This window comes from Protopterus annectens, chromosome 9.part0, assembly GCF_019279795.1.
Source record: "Protopterus annectens isolate FY-2018-M chromosome 9.part0, PAN1.0, whole genome shotgun sequence".
NCBI lineage: Eukaryota > Metazoa > Chordata > Ceratodontiformes > Protopteridae > Protopterus > Protopterus annectens.
Genome location: NC_056743.1, coordinates 932124605 through 932147544, shown reverse-complemented (window position 1 = coordinate 932147544; position 22940 = coordinate 932124605). Strand labels below are relative to the sequence as shown.

Here is a 22940-nt window from a genome sequence, read left to right as displayed (position 1 = left end):
TGCAGGCAGCTTGTATCCATGTAAAAGTAGTCAGCAATGACAAAAAGGTGCTTGAAAGAATCTTTGTAAATTTTACTTGGTACAGAATTCCCCTGGCTAACAGCCTTCTGCTGCAGATTTCTTGTCTGTCACTGAACATTTGTTATGGAAAAAAAAACAAGATAATATCTTTACAGATGCAAAATGATGAGCATTTTTCATGGCTTGCATAATTTTGTCTTATTTTTCAAGCCAATTTGCTTATAAAAAAAAAACATTCACAATTTAAAACAAGGGCAATAATCTTGACATCTACATTTGTAAAAAAGGGAAATCATCACCTTAGTTCTACACGCAATATAATCAGTACAAATTTACACCCCATTCCCACCCCAGGATCCCTGATCACAGCACTATATTAACTTGCTTCTGGTTAGCTTGCTTCTCTTGTTTGTACTGTAAAATCTACTTATCATGAAAAGTTTTATACAAATACTAATAAGAACAAAACTGTTTTATTTATAGCTACTTTTAATATTTAGGATGAGACCAAAGGGAAAAAGACAATGTGTGGTATAAGCTTTACAGTCACTCCACAAAGTTAAAATCAACAGTTGTCCATTGTTTTCTCAGCCACTTTTATTTGCAAAGTCATATTTCACAAGCATGACTGATGCTTAATGATACATTCTGCAATGTCAGTGTTGCTGGTCTTCTTCCTGATCATCTACATCTCCCAAAACTAAACTCTGGTTCAGGTCAAAGGTACTCCTGATTCTTCTACAGAATTCCTGTGCTTTTTTTCTGTCTCTCAAGCATTTACCTTTGGAACATTGAAAATAGGTTTCATTGGGAAAGTCCCTCTTTGAACATCAGAATAATGAGAAGCAGAGGCCCCTTCTGCTTGCTGGCTCACTCTTTGTTGGAAAACCTTTGTTAGTTCCTCCTTCACTTCTATCAAAAAATGCCTTTGATCCTCCAGGAAAAATACTCAAGACAGCTGGATACAGCAGCTGGAATCTCACACTTGCCTCTTCACATTCCCAGATTGTTGGGATACATTGGCTTCTCTTCTACCTGGTGTACAGTGCATAATCATTTTCCACAAACACTCTGCTGTCTCGAATTTTTTATATTTTTCTCTTCTGCCACAGTTATTTTAGGATCAGCTCTTCCTGCTGGCATGATTGCGTCTTTACTAATATAAGTCTTGGCTGCTTTCTCACGGCCAGGTTTGGAGCAGACACTAGATGAGCCCTTTCAATTAACAAATCCTGTTGCAGAGCACCAATTCACTTGCTTAGCTGTGCTTTCATAAAATTAATACAAACTGTTCCTTCCAACTTCTCAGGTACTAAAGAAAATCTCAGGCTCTCTGTGTTGTCTATCTTCTAACTCTACTATTTTTTAAACAGCCGTTCTTGAGAAGCCTCATATTCAGACAGCTTTTTCTTCATTTCAGCTTCTGATTTTTGCAGTTTTATAAGCCTACCTGATCAGCCATTTAAAGCTTCTTCTAGTTTTATCACTCTTTTGTTATTCAAGTTGATATATTTCTTCAGTGTTACATTCTTTTAATCAGCTGCAAGTACATTCAATTCATTTTTCCTCTAAATTACTGGAAACCATCTCTTAGTCAAAGCAGAAGCGTGAACTGCTTGTTGTTGAACAGCTGCAGAATCTATCCCAGACAATGTTTTCTCTTCCATTTTGCTGGTTAGTTTTCTTTTCCACATTTCTTCTTTGCTGGCATCCAGGCAGAGTACTTACTAGCTAGCCAGTGACTGAATTTTATCCAAAAAAAAAAAAGGGTTCCAATGGCACTCCTTTTCTTCAGTTTCTGTTTTCACACTGGGAGAGTCAAAGTTAAGTTGTTGATTAGTTGCAGCTATCATGGAAAACCAATAGTCAATTTGTTGGACTTGTATAATCAGCAGCTTTAACTGGGGCCATAATCGTTTTGTAATATACAGATTTAAAAGAGAAAAGAAGGGAATTATATTTTTTGCAATTGCACATCTGGGCTACCAACACTACCGATGGCAAAAAAAAAATGAGATATTGTTGAGGCGATACAGTGTTAACTTGCACAGCTTCTAGCATATTCAATGAAATGACAAGCTAGAAGCTAGTACTGCATAACTTTATAGGGTTACCAAAAGGGTTGGTATGTGGACTCCTAAGGTAAAAAGCCGGGACTGCATTGCCTTAAATTCTGGTGGATTGCTTTTGGTATTGCTAATGCTGAAAGTTTGCTGCATTTATGTGTGTGTGTGTGTATATATATATATATGTATGTACATATGTGTGTATATATATATATATATATATATATATATATATATATATATATATATATACACACACACACACACACACACACACACACACACACACACACATACATTTTTTTTTACATTTTTCCATGCTACATTCCTGTTCTTAATGTCTTTAAGTTTGGGGTACTACAGAAAATCTGGCCTGGCTTAACCTCTCTTCCTGCAGTATGTAGCTACCTTTTTGGATTGTTGCGAATAGATTATAACATGTAGATAAGGCAGAAGTGGAATCATGATAATTATCCAGTTATGCCCAGTCTATAAGCTGTTGCACTCCTTCTACCAAGGTAATGAAGTTGCTTGGAAAGGAGTATAAAGTTACATGTGCTGTTAGGGCTTCAAAGTTTTGAATCATCAATGGGGCATGACAGGTCAGTGGTCAAAAAGGTCATTATGTAAAACACATCATATATTTGTTAATGTTAAGAATACTAGAGATAATTACATCTGTGACTGACTCTTTTAAAAGACAGACTTAAGCTATTCTCATAAACTTAACATGAAAAATTATTTGGTAATGTGTTTTACGGTCATCTGAGCAAGAAAGTCCTGTTATGTTTAGCTCTCCACAGATAACTGGGTTATTCTTTTTGGTAATAGTTGGAATTTGCTGTAAAACAGAATACAAAACACAAACGGAAGCAGGTAGGGAAATGTACATTGTAAAAATAAAGAGCTTTGTTACCTCAACAATGTCTGTACAAGAATCCATTTAGGACTGAATTTATTACTGGTGTAACAGAATTAGCAATTAAGATGGTTGATAGGTTGGCATCCTTTTTACCATGGTTAAGAAGCCATCTTGTCTAGTGCCCAGTCTGTTTTCAGAGAAAAGCACAAGTAATTTTTGGAGAATTAAGGTGATAATGAAAAGGAATCTTTCAACCAAGACACATTAATTACCAGTAATTTGGAATTGTGGCTATTTGTCTACGCTTTAAACGAGGCCACTTATTTATGTTGCAAATGTTTAGACAAGTTAAAAAAATGTGTTTAGCTTTAGAGGTGTGAGTTACAGGTCTTGGATTCAACTGGAAATCTTCAGTAGAATTAGAAAAGTAAATAGTAGGATGACTAAGTATTTATGTGATTTTCATATAATTTTATTAGGGCTGTTTTAGTGAAGTAACGTGACAGTACTAGTGAGATATTTTGTTAATGGGATATCATAAGGTCTGAGGAATGACTACCACTTGACATATTGAAATGGATGCCTTGAACATCACAAATGAAAAAATATCAGAGTTATGAAGAATTGTAAGGTCACTACATTCTTTTGTATTTACTTATTTTTAAAGTTATTTGGTCATAAAAAATTCCCTACCTTTGCACTTCATCAGGCAGTGCCAAAACATTTTTGTACCATTGGGAAAGGTGACTGGCAGCTGATTCTGCTGGTGAAAACAGCTTTTTTTATCAACCTTTTCTTTATGATGATGCCAAAGATCTTAAAAGTCAACTTTAACCTCAGTGGCATCATGATAGCAAAAGTGTGACATGCCTACATAGACTTTAATGGGTGCACTGACCCGTATGATTTGACATGCACCCACCCACAACTCTAGGGACAGAGTGCTCGGTCTACCTACAGTAACATCAGGATGGACCACCCTAGATTTATTTGGGCTATGGTTTAATATAAAGTTTACAAAGATTTTTATTTAAAAAATGGCCCAAATAAATATTAAACTAGAACAATGTAAATGCATTGAGGCACTTAACTTACTAGATACCCTGGTGCACCCACAATCATGATTAAAAGCAATATAAAGTTTTGATATAGTATAAAACCTCTCTGTCAAATAGGTGCAATCTATTAAAAGGTATGACAAGCTTCAAACTAGTGTTTCTTTTTGACATATGCTATGATTTTATTGCAATATAAAAGAACTTACTGTGTTGTAAATGTTGTTTGGAAATTGGTTGCATCAACTTAAAATTGTCAATGTTTTGCCCGTAGCGCTGGCCAGAATGAAAGGATGAAACAGATGACAGCCAGTTGTTGTGGGAACCAGGGTTGCTGTTTAATCTGATTTAATATAGATATGTCCCACATTGTGGCATTTTTTGCCTGGAGTGATAAAAGTGCTGCTTCCTTTCTGGGTGCATTACGAGAGTTATAAGATCTTTAAACTTAAAAGCACCTGGATGAATACAGCAATACTACTACCTCTCTGCCTATACACTGTACATCCTTGGCTGGCAAATTCTACATCCTGTATAAAAGGTGTGAGCCAAGTTACTCACACTGAAAGTATGTAAGGTTTGATACATATGAACCAGATCTGAAAAATCAGGAAATGTTTTTATTATTATTTCTGGTATTTAGATGTACCATTTTTAAGAACCTTGAGTGAAATAATGTGACTAGTTTGACTTAACAAGTAAGAAAGTTGTAAACATTATACAGGTCTGCCCTTTTACATGGGCCCTTACCTCTTTGCCTTTTAATATTGTGACTTTTTGCAAAAAAGAAAATCCAGGGCATCTATTAAATAGTATTACAATAAATTATCTTGGAATACCACTGCTTTTAATTAGATTACTACTGTTAGTGGTTTAGAATGATTACCAAATATTCTACCATCCAGAAATATTACAGATTTTAAATATAATACTACTGCTAAGAATATGTGAATAACTTATCCTCTCATTTCTTGTAAAGGGTAATTTTTGCTTACTTCCATCTTGAATTTGCTTCCCATTCACAGATGTCCTCTTCATCTCTATTAAATTATCTTGTTCCCATTTTTACATGAGGTCAGAGTGTCATATCAACAGTTCACAGACAGTTACCCATATTTTAGTTACAGTCACAACTGATGTATTCTGACTTCCAAGCAAAATCTTCCATTCACATCTCCTCTCCTCATAACTTCTTCTGATGCTAGTGTGTAGGCATTTAATTCTCTATCCTCAAACTGTTTAACTCCAGTCCAAGCACTCAACCTGGGATTCTTGTACTCTTGCTTCTGAAGGTTGTGTTCTGTCTACATTGTACACTTATGCATTAAATTTAGTTTAAAACAGAAAATTCTCATTAGTAACAATACATTTTAGTCTTCACCAGTACAAAAAAAATGCTTTTAGCTACAACATACATGTGGAAGTCTGTTAAATCTCATTTTCAAACACAGGCTCACCTTGACCAAGTACATTATACGATTATAGCAACTCTCTAAAAAGTCAATGCAGAACTCTTTCAGGAAGAGTCTAACATTTATGGCAGAACGGCGTTTCTCCAGGGTCTCCTTTGCCAGTTGTTTTCTCTTTGGGACCTTCCGAATCGCTTTCCCAGTATCATGACTGTAACTTTTAAACTGCAAGGGGCAAAAATACATACTGCAGTTAATATTCCACAAATGACAAGGCAGTCTATTTTGAAGTAACTAGTTATTATCACCTAGCCACTGACCCACAAGCTCCCACCATATCAAATTTCAAGCAACAATATTACTGCCATGAGGACCTGCATCCCCAAAGAGTCTATATTTTTAGAGGAACAGTGCAAGAAATACCTCATTGCAAACTGTAATGCACAAATGAAACGAAGTGAAATCAGGATTAAAAAATGTAAAGAGCTTTATCAAGACATTTGGCTACTACATACAACCACAGAAGACATTTCACTATTTTTAAAATACCTCTCTCCCACTAAAAAAACACTTGTGTCATACCTGAACCAATGAGTCCAGTATTTACAGGTACAATTCCAAAGCATGCATGCACACACACACACACACACACACACACACACACACACACACACACACACACACACAAGATAAATCAGAGACCTCAACACATGCATTCCTTCAGCTGTTTGAGAACACTGAATGCTAAAAATGCATTTTGTTCTATGTTCACTGGAGATTAATTCCAAAAAGTCAACCCAAAAAGTCTTAATAAACAAGCACTTTATGGTAGCAAACTATCATACAGAGTAGCATCAACATTTATTTGAGCAGTTGTGTCCGTTTGCCACAGAGGACAACATAGCATTAACAAGAGAAATTAAAATGAAAAATTTATTATTTAATATTTTGTTCCAAAAATCTAAACTCAGTGCAAATCTGGGACCCAAATGCAGACAACACACAAACAGGATACAAGCATGGGGGGGGGGGGGGTCAACCCTCCATTTCAAAACATACACAAGAATCAAACTTACATTATGCAAAGCTTTATGATAGACAACATCTCTGTCTCCGATGGCCTTCAGACCTTGGACAATATACGAGCCTCCAAAGCGAGAATGCCTGTAACGAAAGATTATATTATATCACACAATATAAAGGGCCACACACTACTCTAGAGAAGATCACATAACAGGAATTACCAGCACCAATAATTATAGTTCTGAAGAGACAAATCTGAATAAAGTACTAGTGGTTATTCTTAAACCTGCTTAACACTTTACACTTCCATGACAAACATTATTTAGTTTTGTTCTTTTCCTCTATGGTTAAAATGGGCCTAGTGTTCACATAAGCTACATTTATATTGCTGAATGATTTCTCATCACTTATTACTGCTTACCCAGATCTGTTATTTGCAAAGTACCAACACCCTTTTCCTCTGCCATAGTTTTTACCTGGAGCCACGATGAAAGTTTCGACTCTTTTTCTCTGCCATCTCTCGCTGTCTGAGAAGATCCAGTTCATGTGTGTCTTTCTCCTTCTCCTTTGTGCTCCGTGACTGCCCTGTGCTCGCCAGCACTTCAGCGGTCTTAAAAATAAAGTGGCAAAACAGAGCATTCATCTGTAACTGTAACTTTAGGACAAATGCATAGTCATTCCCACAAAGCTTTTGATCTACTAAAACTGCTGGCTCTGTACAGAGCTGTGTCCTAATTTTTTACTTAAAACACAACCACCTGTCTCATACAGCAAGTCAGTATAACAGGAACAAAATTACTTCTTGCCACCACAGCAAACCCACAAGAAAAATATGTTTATGCAGCAATACTTTCCTCTCCTAGTTGATTTTTAGTACAATACTATGTTAATGGTTTATACTGCATTTGGATGTTTGTGTGATGAAACAAAAAACACCATCATGGTGGTTTCCTAATTAAAATGAGAAACCATTGTTCTTGGGGGAGAACTAGGTACTCAACTATCTAGTGACCCACTGTTAGTCCAGTGGCACTGACAACCACATGGAATGTGGGAAGTCTTGGATTCAATCCCCAGATATGAGCTGGTCATTATCTTTTTTGTCCTATTTAGTTAATACTTGTGCAGTAACAGTGCTTCCTGCAACAAACACAAGCAGGCAGTCCAAATGAAGATTCAACAGCAGAAAGACATAAGGTCCCCACACCAAATGTTATTTCAACACCCTATGAAATATACAGCAAGCAATAGTACATACTACAAATGTCGAGCACACAGTAAAGTTTCCCCTGCCTCCTGCATCTCTGGGCTGCGAAAACCACACTTGAACAACAAATACCACAAAAAGTCAACAAAACACATCTATGTACTAAAATTTGTTTTTTAGGATGACTAAATAGGGTCACTGAACACTTTCAAGGCTGATTCAGAAGTAAAAATGAGAAACGACTTGCTGGAAGTCAACAAGTATGCAAGCAGGAGGCACAGAAATCTGATTCTGACCTCAAGTGTGTAGCACAGTGTTTTTATCTACTATGCTATAAACACAGTTTGAGTGTGTTCATTAACACAAAGTAAGTAATTTCCCAACAAATGGATGAAGGGCTCTTACTCTTTAATAACAGGAGCTCTGTTCCTCAATAACAAATTCTATAAGCACAATATTTAAGTCACAGTTAACGCACCCCAGGAACTCTTACTGTATCACATTGCCATAGGCATGAAAGCAAAAGTAAACACAGCAAGACTCATCAACAGCATATGAATATTTATAAAACAGCAGCTGATCATAGCACGTCTGATGCTGTATGCTATGTTATGGTTAGCAGAATGCGCTTTTTTCTCTATTTCCTCTGTTGCATACCATTTGCATAAAACCCATGAATAAATAAAATTACAAAATATTGACAGCTCCTGTGGTAACAGAAATACATTTTAATGAATACATTACTAACAATTTCAGCACTTGCTGATATTTTATATAAAATATGCTAAGTTCCCATTTAGTCAGCACAGTAAATCCACAAAACTCATGTTCAAAATTTAAGCAAAAATGCACATTTTCTTACCTCTCAAAAGCACATGTAACATTTGGTGGAAGGACTAATATAAGTCGAAGTACAACACTAAATGAATAACTTTATCTAAAGCAGTCAAATGCTAATGTAAATAAAAGGCAGATTTCCATTTATAAGGCAGTAAGACCTCTCCCAATGTGAAAACAGGAACTGAGAAAAAGCAGAAATGCCACTGAGCTTTTTTTTTTTTGGTAAAATTCAGTCACAGGCTAGTTAAGTACACTGCCTGGTTGCCAGAAAAAAAATTCAGAAAACCTGAAAGAAAATCAGGCAGCAAAGCTGAAGAGAAAAAAAACCCCACTGCCTGGGAAGGATGTGGTAGCTGCTCAGCAAAAAGGAGAGGAGTTCAAACTTCAGTTTTGGTTCAAAAGATGGCTTCCAGTAATTTAGAGGAAAAATAAATCAAATGTACTCAGAGAAGAATAAAATAAATGAAAAACTGAAGGAATATATCAACTCAAATAATAAAAGGCTAGAAAAAACAGAAGGTTTAACTGGCTGTTCAGATGAACTGATAAAACTGCACAAATTAAAGGCTGAAATGAGGTAACACCTGGCTGTGTATGACACTTCGAGAAAGAAGAAAAGAAAAGAAGGTATGAGATTCAAGCTGCTGTATCCAGCTGTCTTCACAGTATTTTTCCTGGAAGACCAAAGACATTTTTAGTGCAGAACAGGCTAAGGAGGAAAAAAAAAAACATCCGAAAAACGTGAGCCAGGAAGCAGAAGGGGCCTCTGCTTGTTATTCTTCTGACAGTAAAGTTCATGGACAGACTATGCCAATGAAACCTTTTTCAATATTCCACAGGAAAATGTTTCAGAGAAAGAAAGAAAAATCACAGGAGTTGACTAGAATAATCAGGGGTACCTTGGACTTGAACCAGAGTCTGGTGTTGGGAGATGGAAGATGAAGAGGAAGAAGGCAGTGAATAAATGCGAGACTATAAATCATCAATCACATTTGCGAAATACTGCTTTGCAAGAAAAAGTGTCTGAAAAAAGTCTGGACTTTTCCTGACTTGGCTAAACTTGTGGGTGGACTGTAAATCATATACCCACTTTATGTCATTAATGTTTAGAAGAACAATAAAACAAGCAACAAATATGTAAAATAATTTGTATTCTTATTAGTATAAAACATTTCATGTTATAAACTGCATGATTTATATACAGTAAAGCACTTTTGTGTGGTGCATGATCGTGGACATTTTAAATGTGTGTGGGTTTTTTAGTGACCATTGCATGTGTTAAAATATATTAAAGTAAACAAGTACTTTTTTGTTATAAGAAATGCATGCTTTACAGTATAACAAGCAGAAAGACTGGTCAAAAACAAGTATAATATTGATATGCTGTGATCCTGGGTTGCTAGGGTAAGGGCAGAGTGTAAAGGTACACTACATTATAAGTACAATTAAGATATTTTCTCTTATTTTTACAAGGGTGACTGTATAGATTAAGATCCTTGGCTTAAGCTATAAATAAGTGTTTTTTGTAAGCAAGCATCCTTTAAAAATAAGGCAAAATAAAGAAAGGCGCTTCTTACATCTGCAATATTAGCTTGTTTTTTCCCACTGCTAACTGTTCAGTGGAAATCAAGATGTCAGCAGCTGTATATTCTGCTATGAGTGAAATTTACAAAGATTCATTGCCGAGTACTTTTCCATGGATACTAGCTGTCTGCAGGTGCAAGCAATTCATCTAGACAGTTCCAAGTATTCTTTGCTAATAAGTCCAAAATTTAAAGCTGCAATGGCAAGCAGTTCAGTGAAAAATAAAATTTGAAATTATGGGAAGTGAATAAGAAATATCAGCATTCATAGCAGGCTTAATAATTGAATGTATTTAATAGAACACTGCACAATTTAGTTTTACTTAAAGATAGCCAGTGCACGTTTTCTTAGTGCAACAGTTATTTTCTGAAAGAATACAAGAGTTCTTTTAACATCTGGAAAGGGAATAGAATTAAGAAAAGAACAGATGGCAATTAGTGTACATGGAACAATAGGCTGTACGATGCCTAGCATGTGTAACCTTAATTTCAGGTTAGGTAATGACTGTGGGTGCAGCTGTCAATTGGGGCCAACTGCTCCTATCTGGGGGGAGGGGGTTAAACTTAAATTTTTGAAGATGTGCATAGTTTTGTGTGTTTGTTCTTAGTTAACAGGGGATGGGGGTGCAATGAAAATACTTTTTTTTTTGTTGTTGTTTGAGGGTTTCCATTAAAACAAAAAAAAATCTTGAAAAATATGAAAAACTCAAATAGAAAGGAGAAGAAACAACTGCATAAAAGATCAGAATGCCAAACATTAGCATGTGCATGTAACACAAACAATGGAAATACACATTCAAGAAAAAAAACGTCATGTGTAATAGGTAAGAAAAGTAACTTTTTATCATAATGGCTATGCTATCCATATTCCTATAAATGGTCTTATAGAAATAGACAAAAGGGAAAGCATATTGAATTATATTACAAAATGCATAGAGCAAATAGCAATGCTGCATGGAACACATTTGGAAAGAAATGAACATCTGAATTTGACAAAAAAAGTATTTAAGGATGGATATTCAACAAATTATCAGTGACAAAGGAAAAAAAAGAATAATTATACCAATTGTTAGAGGGGCTCCAGTAGTGATGAAAGAGAAAAAGACAATAATGGTAGATTTGTGGTAGAAAGTGGCTATTGACAAGGGAAGAAGATTACTCTGTTGTATATTTATATCATAACTAAAACTGCTATTACAGAAATTAAAAAAAAAATGGGTAGAAATAATCAGCTTTCACCAGTGAGTAGCTTACTTATAGGTGGGGACTGGAACTTGATTTGCAATTGTGAGGATGTATCAGGGGGACCTAGAAAGAAAAATAAAATACAACAAAACAGGATAGACTTGTGAAGAAATTTGTGAAAATATCTGGTATGGAAGATGTGAATTCAGTAGGAAGAACACAGACAGCATTTACGTATTATTCTCCATGGTACAATAAATGGGCTAGACTAGATAAAACTTGAGAGCTTTGACACGCATCTCATAACTACTTCAGGTCCTGAACCAATAAAAACTATGATAAAATGCAGGGTAATGAATAAAAATGAAAACAATGGTACTTTCCCAACTACCTGTTAAAAAGAGAGGAATTTAAGGACTGGGTAGTGGAAATTATTTAACAGTTATTGCAGAATATAGAAATATTTTCAGATATTATAGTTATTGAAAGAGATAAAATAAAAATGGAGTTTAAAAAGTGGGTGGAAATAAAAGAGAAAGAAATATAATTAAGAACTATTAGGAATTAAACCAAGTAACTAGAAACACTGCCGGTAAGGGAACAAAACGACCACCACAACCTTACGTTAACGTTTTCGTTCAATTTAATTCAAACAAACTTCTTCAGAAATACACCCACATGTATCACTAGGTATAAATACCTAATTGAAATGAGAAAATTTGAGACTGGGTGATCAGAATAATAAATTGGAGATGTCTGAATATAAGTGGATAGCAAGACTTGAAGCAGATAGAACACCTGGGTTAAACAATAAGGTAACAATTAAACCTATGTTAGACTTTAAACAGAAGCAATATAAGTAGTTGGATTCATTTACTGCTAAAATGATAGTTTCTTATTGTTTTTATATGTTAACTCCCTTTATAAATAGACAAATATATATATATATATATATCTAGGCTAAAAATAGAGGCGTAGCATGCAATATAGTTTTTTTAGTTGATATGTGCAATATTCCTCTTTTTCTTTGGGAAATGTAATGCAAAATTCATCCCAGCTTCTATTTTATTTTATGTATGAATATAAGTATAGATAGAAACATAGAAATATATTTTTATACGATGATATGTTTTTAAGAAAATTTTAAGCTTGTTTCATTAATGATGTTTGTTTCCACAATGGATGGCTGTGTCATGCGGTTTATTATTTTAATTATATATAATATAATGGTCTTAATTACTTAACTGAACACTGAAGAAGGGAGATTCCCGAAAGCTTTGTTGTTGCTAATAAAGTGAGCATTTTTTCTACTTGTTTGGTTCCTTTTTTGTAGCTGTATATTACCCAAGGACATTCAAGGCCCTCCTTCTGACTCAGCTTAAAATAAACCCATTTCAATTTTAAACAATGATTATAAAGTGTTTATGTCTATTAAACAATGGGAAAGGTGTTGCAAAAATTGATATATATGGATTAATGTGGTTTTGTGGAGCGGAGGAAAACGTTTGACAATATTAATACGAACAATGATGATGGCCCAGATGGAAGCAGAATGTAAATGAATACTGCAGTTACCGGTGGGACTTAATGTAGACAAAGTATTTGTGAAAGTAAGCTGGAAGTTTAGGAGTAGGGCAATAGAAAAACTCACATTCCCTGATACAATAATAAAGTTAATTAGGAGGACATAGGAGGAATTGGAGGCAAGAATTAAAGCGGGAGAGTTCCTCTCTGATAAGTTGTATTTGAACAGAGGAACCAGGCAGAGGTGTCTTCCTTCTCCTTTGTTATTTCTTTATATTTAGGACCACTGGTAAAGAAAATAAGGGACTCAGAAATGCAAGGATATATTTGGTATGGTAAATCAAGAAAAGTTGGCTTTTTTCCAGATATTATTTTTTACCTGATGAGTTCAGAAAAGGACATCTCACTGTTGTGGAACATTTTGAGACTGTTTCAAGTCTTTTCAGGATATAAAATTAATGAAGATAAAACAAAGGCTATAACTGTAATTATGTACCCACACAAAATTGGTTCAGCAATACAGATATTTATAAGGACAGGATAAGCTGAAGTATTTAGGAGTATGGATTAAAATGGCTTCTGTTACAGCAGCTAAGGGTATGTGGGAAGAGGCTAAACAAAAAATGATACAAAAACTAAGAAACTGGAACTAGAATGGATAGTAAGATACAACTAGTGAAAAGGTTTTTATTCATTTTAATTTTATACATGATCAAGCCTATTTTTTTTATCAACCAGAAGAGACATCGTTTTTAAGAATAAATAAACTGAAGGAATTTATCTGGAAGGTGAAGACAGTTAAGGTTAAGTGGGTAAGCTGACCCTTCCGAAAGAACAAGATGGTTTAAGATTACCTGATTTAAAAGGATATCTAAGAACTACACAGTTAAGACCAACATACATAACACAAGCAGAAGGTTATGATTCAAAGTTGAAAAGAATGATGATGATGGTGAAGCAGAGGGGAAGTTCAAGAAATACAGGGTAGGATTTTGGATGCAGTTCTTTAACAAGAAGAATAACCATGCAGAATATTATATTTATAAAGTAGCAGAATGTATTACAAGAAATAAGATGTAACAAGACTGGAGAAGGAAGATTTTGCCAATAATGAGAACTGCAAGTAGGGGTACAGAAAATAGGTATGGGTGGTTGTAATTTACTGGAGAAAGCCGACCAAGGTAATGCGGCAAATATCTATAGAGAGGGAAAGGTAACAGAGTGGGATGAGGCCATGATGATGTTTGGATTGCAGGCTTGAGAATGCCTTCCCTACCAAGGATTGATAGAGTACAAGCGAAGAGAAAGGGATAGGGGAATCTTAAGGGCTGATGAAGGTCTGTTGTCAGTTATGAACATGTTCACAATACTCAAACTAAGAATGAAAAAAACACAGCCCAGCAGTTCAGGACCCGTAATTAGCAGCTACTTAATCCAACTTGTTCCAACCAAGGTAAAATTACTGGCAACGGCCGAAAGGTCTTTGAACTCAATACTCAAACTATTTACAAGCATCTCCAGAAAACAAGAGACACCTCAGCCAACTAGTAAAATAAATAGCTATACATTTTAATGTTTGTCAATCCTCATGCCATACAAAACTGTGAATAAAAGCAAAGACCGGCAAGATATATTTTCAGATCCAATCTCAATCTCAGATACCATGTCTACAACTAAATAATAATTCCTGCCCCATGTGTGAAAATGCTAGGGCTACTATGAATGCAGCACTTGATTTTTTTCATCATCAATGGTATTTATTGTCATTTTATACAGCTATAAAACTCTTCTTGCAGACAAAGAAGGTCAAATTCTTGCTTTTCTAAAGCTCTGCTGCAAAACTATATCAGCAAAGTGATGGGAGTATCAAGGCATTCCCAAGGTCATAATCATACCTGTTCTCTGAACATAAGCGACACAATCTCCAGAACATGTAGTGTCCACTGCTGCTCAGTCTGAGAACTGGCCAAAAACTTTATCAGGTCATCCATTCCACTCATGTGGATTGCCCAGAGAACTTTGTCGTGTATACTGGCATCATCATCCACTTTCTACATGTAAAACAAATAGAAAATATATCAGACTAATAAAAATCAAGCATATGCCATATATAACATTATCTTTTATGCTATGTACTCCAAAGCCTATTGATGGTATTCAGGAAATGACTGTAAAAAGAGTAATATGATAACAGTGTAAATATTTGCTTAAAGAGGAAACAGTTTATACTGTTTAATAATATTTCACAGTAAAATCAGATTCTTGTGATCATTTAGGAAGGAAACAAATTTTACCTTAATGTCAGAATTGCATTTAAGACATTCTCCCTGACCAAGTCTCACACTCCAGATAATACAACTCTTCTCAACTCAGTTTCTAAAATGCGTTTTAAACATCAAAGCAAAGTTTCAAACACAAACTTGTCTTTTATTATATAATTTAACACAGAAAACTCCTTATGTTGACTAATGTTCTGTCATTTAAATTACAGTTGTATTTTTTTTTTTTTTATGTTCAGTCAATTGTAAGGCCCCCTGCACCCGTATGTGGGGGATAACATCCCCTGCTACTTAGAAATAACTCTGGTCTTGCACAATGATGGGGAAAATGACAAACTTCCTTCATCCCACTGAGGTCTGATCTTGCACAACAACACTGCTAGTACAGCAAGAAAACACGTCAACATTTCCTATACTGACAAATGCAGCAGACTGAATAAACAATTTAGACCCATTTAAATATATATTACTCTCTCTACCTGCTAGATATCCTTTAACTCTATGCACATTAACATGACATGTCACTGATTTCATCATTTCTGCAGACTAAAGACATATTACACAAACGTGTCAGCATCTAAGAACACCAGCTTGTACGTAGTACAACAGTTTTGCAGTCTCTAGTGTGACTCAAAGCCACAAATGCTAAGAAACTAACTTGTGGTTTCCTCTAAGGAAAAGGATAACTGCATCCCTAAATGCTTTCATCTACTCAATCCTATGGCAGTAGAACTTTTTGACAAACTTGTGTCACCAGCATTACAAGTAGAGATCTAACTCGTGTCCACAGGCGTCTCAACCTGGATCCCATTATGCTCCATTATTAAAAAAAAATACTGCTGCTTTAAAGGGGGTTTGTTACACGCTGTCTCGTTCTGTAGTGGCAGCCATTTCCTACTAGTCAGCACTTTGCATACAAACTCACAAGTCCTGAACACAGTGCTTTGCTTTGTAAATAAACTACACAACATTTAATTTGTTTACTTCTGAACCACTGTCATAATATTACAAGGGAGGGAGAGAACTGATCAATATGACAAAGTACAATACATAAAAAAACTGCAACACCCACTACTTAAAACAGTTCCTACACACTAATAGCAATATTAACACTTACAGACTTTTCTGTATATTAATAGTGATGGCTAAAATGACCATAATACTAGAGGGTAAGGACAAGACGTAAAGACACAGAGAAGCTGAAGAACAGCTCCTTACTTTTAGGGAGCATGCAGACAGAAAAACTATTGTGTACCCCTAGACTGAGGCCAAGAGACTCACTTTGCAGGTTCTCTGCAGAGACTGTGGAAGAAGCAACAGGATCCTTCAAATACAAACTGTAAAACATTTTGAGGAAAATAATGGGAGGCCTATAAAAGAGAAAAGCATAAACTGAAGAGGCGATGGTAGCCTTAGGACCATTACTTAGGCAAAAGGCATCAGAGGAATGGTGCAAAGTAGGCTAAATAAACAAGTACGGTAGAAAGGATTGTCAACATGATTCCTTAATATTGAACTGGGATGCTATGCCTGTATATAAGAGTAGGTACTAATCTGTTTGGGACAGTCACAATTTATGCAGACAGCTCCAGGAGCATTAAATGTTAAATGTGCACCATATGGGGGTATACACAAACTATAAGCAGTTTATATTTGTAAATAAAAACTAACTAAAAAAATACCAAACTTAACATTTACAGATTAACAGCTACACTGAAGAACTGAGCTGCAAGGCAATAAACAACCAAGAATATGTCTTTCTGTTGTGAGGAGAAGAAATGGAATGTCACATTATGAAGTGAAAGAAAGGAATATTCATGCTTTGTTCTTTATACATTTCATGGCATTAACAATACAGAACAATAGTCAAGAAAACAGGTGTACTGGGAGACATTTAGTAAATAATAAGTTAGTACACTCTGCAATCCATTTCATAACCACATAAATAAGAAATCAAATTATCTTCAAAGGAGGGGTCCGAATAGAGAGGTATGTCAGCAAGGAGAGTAGTATTGGTGAAATTGAATTCATACTCAAGTTTTGGTGAGTACCTTCACGAGGTGGACTCTTTTTTCACAAAATCTCACCAAGACAACACAGATATATAGACTGTATTTTATATAGCATATATCATGGACAGAACTAGGTCAAAAATTAAAAAAAAGATAGCTGGGTGCACAAGACCAAGGATAAAAAAGTGCCCAGTCCTGGCAGGCACACTGGTGCCAGGGCTATAAGAAATGACAATGTAGAATCCTTAAAATACGGAACATTCCTACAGTGAGGCTAGGCCAGGCCCAGGGGGAGGATGCCCCCCCCCCCACGTTGTAGAAGGGGTAGCAGTCCACAAAAATTAATAGACCAAAGAAGAGCCATAAAGATGACAGAGTGGACTATTTAGAATAAGAAAGAAATTATGTATTATTTTATTTATTTATTTTACATTTGTTGACCGGGCTAGTCCAGCTGGATATATGTCCATTTTCAATACAGGCCCGGGGAGAAAAGCTCCACAAAACAGAGTATTATTTATATTAGATGAAAGTTTGTACAGATGCAGGTACATTACAGATTTGGGCAATTCTTTACATTTCCTTACATTTCTGCTTACAGAATCTTTATATATAGCATATATGGATAGTTACAAGAAGATATTTATAATGACATTAGAGTAATATATAAAAGCACACTCCCTTTATGGTTTACAGAAAAGCAACGAGTTTATACAGGCATAGTGATAAGTACCCAGAGATAAATAAGGTAGTTATAGTCAGGGTTAGCACAAGGGCATAACCAATATAGTTTCAGTTTGTTTTTAAATGGTGTTACTGAGAAAAGGGAGGTCAGGTCACTGGGGAGTGAGTTCGAGGTTTTGCCCACGGTATTCAAGAACAAAGAGTCACCAGCCATATTGTTAGTTTTACCTATTTGTACACATAGTTTACTTGATGAGCATAGGGTCTTAAGGTTATTGTAGGGGGTGATAAGATTGATAAGTAATGGCGTATTAGTAGGTTGATACAGGATCTTGTGGGCAACTGTTAATTGGTTAAATAGTAGTAGATTTGGCAACTCTAGCCATCCTAGTTGTTCAACATTATGACGGGTTCTGAAAGTGGAGCCAGTGGCAAATCTGGCAATATTATTGTAGGAGATAGCCAGCTTGTTCAGGTTGTTTTTACACAGATTAGTATATATAGGGGAGGCATAGAGGAGAGGAGAGATTAAGTGAGTACGGGCAATAGTAGCCCTGGCTAATGGAGCCAGAAAGGGTTTGATCCTACAAAGGGAGTTTTTTGGTGACTGTTTTTATAGTACTGTTAATATGAGTATCAAAGTTAACATTGTTATCAATTAGTACCCCTAGAAGTTTTGTAGTGGGATCAGGACATATGATAGTACCATTGTTTGATATAAGAGTAAAGTTAAGTGGGGAGGCCCTACGGGTGGGAGTGAATAGTAAGAGTTTTGTTTTTTTCGGGTTCAAGATGAGGCAATGGTGTAGAAGCCATTTCTTGACTGTGTTGAACACATTTTGGGTTAGGGTCTGTAGGTCTGATGGAGAAGTGGCTGAGCATATTAACGTGGAATCGTCTGCGTATTGAATACAGGTAGCTTGAGGTATTACAGAATGTAGGTCATTAATAAAAAATAGGAGAGGGCCTAATATGGAGCCTTGAGGGGACACCAAGGGCAATGGGGAGGTGAGTAGATAATTTGTTCTCCCACAGTACAGCCTGCTGTCTATTGTTTAGGTAGGAATGGAACCATTGTACAGCCAGTGCATCTAGTGACAGGTTTTTGAGTATGTTTGAGTAACTGGAGGTTAACCATATTGAAGGCTTTAGATAGATCAATAAAGAGGGCTGAGGAAAGAGTGTTATTATTGCGATTTTTGTTAATACAGTCAGAGAAGGATAAGAGGGCAGAGGTGGTGCTGTGAAATGGCCTAAAACCATGTTGGCAGTTAGCTAGTAAGTTGTTTTCAATTAGGTAGTTTAACAGTTGTCTATGAATGCATTTCGCCATGATTTTTGTCAGTGGAAATACTATGGCTATAGGTCTATAGTTTGATAATTCATTGGAGTTACCACCTTTATGCACGGGGATAATATGTGACATTTTCCAGATAGGATAGTTCCTTCAGTAATAGTTCTATCAATCAAGATGAAAATGGGATATGTTATAGCTTTTGCAAATATTCTGCAGCTAGCAGATCAGCTGAGGGGGTAGTTGGTTTAAGTTTTTGAATAAGGGTACAGACGAGGGATGTAGGAACAGGTTGAAGGTGAAATGAGGGGGGTGAGCTAGATCTAGAAGTAGTCAGAGATGAGCTGTCAGGAGATAGTTGATTGGCAAGAGATTGAATGGTCTCTGTAAAGAAAGTGTTAAAGGTATTATCAATTTGTTTGGGACTATCATGATCAGAACCTAATGGGGTGGGTGTGACGGAACGACCTGGGTGTAACAGTTTGTTAATGCCTGCCCAGAACTTTTGTGGTTTGTTGGAGTTGAAAGTAAAAGCTTCTTTTATCCAACATTATAGCTTTATTTGCATCATTTCTTAGCTGTCTAAATTTTAATTGATCTGCATGGCTTTTAGTAGTACGCCACTTGGCCCAGACTTTATTTCTAAAGAGGATTTTTTGTTTGGTTGCTTTTGAGAGCCATGGGGCAGGTTTAATCCTAGTTTTAATTGTACATGTTGGCGCATGGTAGTCTAAAATGGCTAGGAATTTAGTATTAAAGTATTTTACTGGTTCCTCCAGAGGTAGGTGTTTGAGGGCTGACCAATCTTATGCAAAAACCCCAGAATTTCTAGATACAAGATATACAAAAAGATAGAGAGATATTTGAGAATAGAAAAGCTGTCAGAAGCTGCAAATAAAAAAGTGTGTTCATTAACACAATATATTTGTGAAAAAACATTATAAAGACCAAGAAACTTTGATCTGTTTGGAAAAACAAGCATACGAGGAACTAAAAATATCAACAACGAAACCTAGAACATGGTGCAATATTTATAGAAAGTCGAAAGCCAAATTAATCAATATAAAAAAGGCAGCCCCAAAGATATTTGAAGAGAAATATAGGCAAAGGCATATAGATATGGAAAACTTCACAATAAAGAAAACAATATAACAAAGAGGGAATGTAGAAAAGAAGATTAGTAAAGTAGAAGTAAAAAAAATAGAGCTGATGTTATGGAATGCTTGCGAAGTAAAGGATTTGGTGTAGAATGTCTAACACAGGTTACATCACAGCATGATGGAACGAGTCCCCAAAGTAAGGGGGAAACAGGAAGATCAGGAGACATCCAAAGAAGAAATATAGACATGGGAAAGACAAAGATATAATATGGTGTGATATTTATGCAAAGCAGAACAGAAAAAGTACAGTTGTGTACACTTACCATAAATGTAGATGTTCGAGTGTATTCACTGTTACAGTAATCACATTTGGGTCATCTGCCTGCAGGTAGCCCTCAGCCGACCTGAATACTAGAGTCTTTGGATTCCTGCATCGGATGCAGTCTCTTCTTCCATGACGTCACATCGTCAGGGGTATAAAACATGCAGCTGACCCCATTACATCAGTTTTTCTTGCCCCAGATGTCAGGTGCCCCCACAATGGGAAACAATTATATGTTATGGTACACCTCCATCAAGAAGCAAATACATAAATATGCAAAACAAGAAGGAAAGGCAGAGCCAAGAGTAGTCAGGGGGCTGGAGGGAGGGTAACCAGGACTGCAACAGTGAATACACTCGAACATCTACATTTATGGTAAATGGACACAACTGTACTATGTTCTTCGTGTTTCACTGTTGCAGTCATCACATTTGGGTTGATTCCCAAAGCTAAAGAAGGGAGGAGGAAGTTAGAGGGCATTAGGGCCAGCTATTAAGCCCTGCAAGACTGCAGTGGCAAAACCAGCCCTGGATTTAGAAAAAATAGGCATGTGGTAATGCTTGGTGAGGGTATGTACAGAGCTCCAGTTAGCAGCTTCTAGAATGTCCCTGGTAGGGACTCCTCTGAGAAAGGCTGCAAAGGTAGATGCAGCCCTGGTGGAATGTGATATTATCCCTTGTGGGGTAGGTTTTCCATGGTGCTAGTAGCGGAAATGAATGCAATGAGCTAGCCATTTGGAAATGGTTTGCTTTGAAATGGCCTTCCCCTCTGCCCCTGCAGCAAAGCCAACTAGCAGCTGTTCAAATTTTCTGAGAGGCTTAGTCCTGTCCAAATAAAATCTAAGTTGTCTGTGCACATCCTGAGAGTGCAATATTCGTTCCCCTTTGTTTTGTGGGTTAGGGAAAAAAGTAGGCAAATTAATTAACTGATTTAGGGCCACACTAGACACCACTTTGGGCATAAAGGAAGGATTGGTCCTGAGGGAAACCCTGTCTGCATGGAAAATAATAAAGGGTTCCACTGCCATGAGGGCCTGTAATTCAGACACTCTTCTTGCTGAAGTGATGGCTAGAAGGAAGGCTGTTTTCCAAGAAAGGAATTTCAACTCTGCTGTTGCAGCTGGCTCAAAGTGGGGGAAGAGTGAGCTTTTCGAAAAGGTCCCAGGCTGGAGTGGGGGCTCTCCGGGGGGAGTCTTAAATGTTTGGCCCCTCTAAGGAATTGTTTTAGCAGGGGGTGAGAAAAGAGGGGGTGGCTCAGTATTATAATGTACTGAAATGGCAGAGGCATGAATTTTAATTGACGAGAAGGATAGGCCCTTGTGGACCATTTCTGTTAAGTACTGAAGAATATGAGGTAAGCTGGGCACCGTTGTGCCCATCCCCTGAGTCTGGATCCAGGAACAGTATCTTTTCCACTTTTCAGCATAGGATTTTTTAGTACTAGGCCTCCTTGCCTCCAGAATGGCATCCAGCACCTGCTTAATGAGGGATGCTATTGGACAGCTCAAGGAATTAGCCAGGCTGCAAGGTTCAGGGTTTGAAGCTGAGGGTGCAGAATCTGGCCCGCCTGCTGGGACAGCAGTGAAGGGGTCTGAGGCAGGTGCCATGGTTCCAGCAGTGTCATACTGCGCAAGAGGGGGTACCAGTACTGGCGTGGCCAGTCTTTTGCAATCAGTATTGTCCTTGGCTTGTCTTGTTTGATCTTTAGCAGAACCTTCGATAGGAGAGGCAGAGGGGGAAAGGCATAAACTGAGAGGCTTTCCCAGGTAAAGGACAGGGCATCCACTTTCCAAGCTTGACTGTGGGGAGTCCTTGTGCAGAATTTGTCCAATTGGTAGTTCTGAGGGGAGGCAAACAGGTCTACCTCTGGAGTCCCCCATTTGTTCCTCAAAAGGTTGAATATCTTTGGTTCTAGTTTCCATTCATGTGGGTCCATGAGATTTCTGCTTAAGTGGTCTGCTAGTGAATTTAGCTTGCCTGGCAGGAACTGAGCTTGTAGATGCACTTGGTAGCTCAAGGCTGTGTTCCGCAGAGCCATGGCTAGTCTGCAGAGAGGGTACGAGTGGGTTCCCCCCTGCTGGTTTATGTACCACATAACTGTGGTGTTGACTGTCTTTACCAACAGTTGTCCTGGAAGAATGCGGTCTTTGAAGGCGGTCAGGGAATTCTGTACAGCTAACATTTCTTTTTGATTGATATGCAGGTGCATCTGTCTCGGATTCCATTTGCCCTGAATGCATTTCCCTGCTAAGTGATCCCCCCATGCATAGTCTGATGCGTCTGCTAGGGTTTGGGCGGCATGGGGTAGAGTGAAAGGAAGCCCCTTGTTGTGGTAGCAGGCCTCTGCCCACCAAAGGAACTCTATCTTTATACAAGGAATGACAGGAATCATTGATTCCAGGTCCTGAGAATGTTGACACCATAGGCTTTTTAGATACCATTGTAGTTTCCTCATATGCAGTCTTGCATATGGAA

The 22940-nt window shown here is 37.0% G+C and overlaps 1 protein-coding gene across 1 annotated transcript in view; it reads right to left on the bottom strand.

Moving 5' to 3' along the window:
* Positions 1-22940, bottom strand: part of TIMELESS (timeless circadian regulator) — a 955757-nt gene that overhangs the window by 704955 nt on the left and 227862 nt on the right. Inside the window, exons 7-10 of the mRNA XM_044083673.1 lie at positions 14671-14826; positions 6913-7046; positions 6490-6577; positions 5462-5638 (exon numbers count right to left, since the gene is read on the bottom strand). Coding sequence (XP_043939608.1) covers positions 5462-5638; positions 6490-6577; positions 6913-7046; positions 14671-14826 — 555 coding nt within the window. The remainder of the gene's footprint in view (positions 1-5461; positions 5639-6489; positions 6578-6912; positions 7047-14670; positions 14827-22940) is intronic.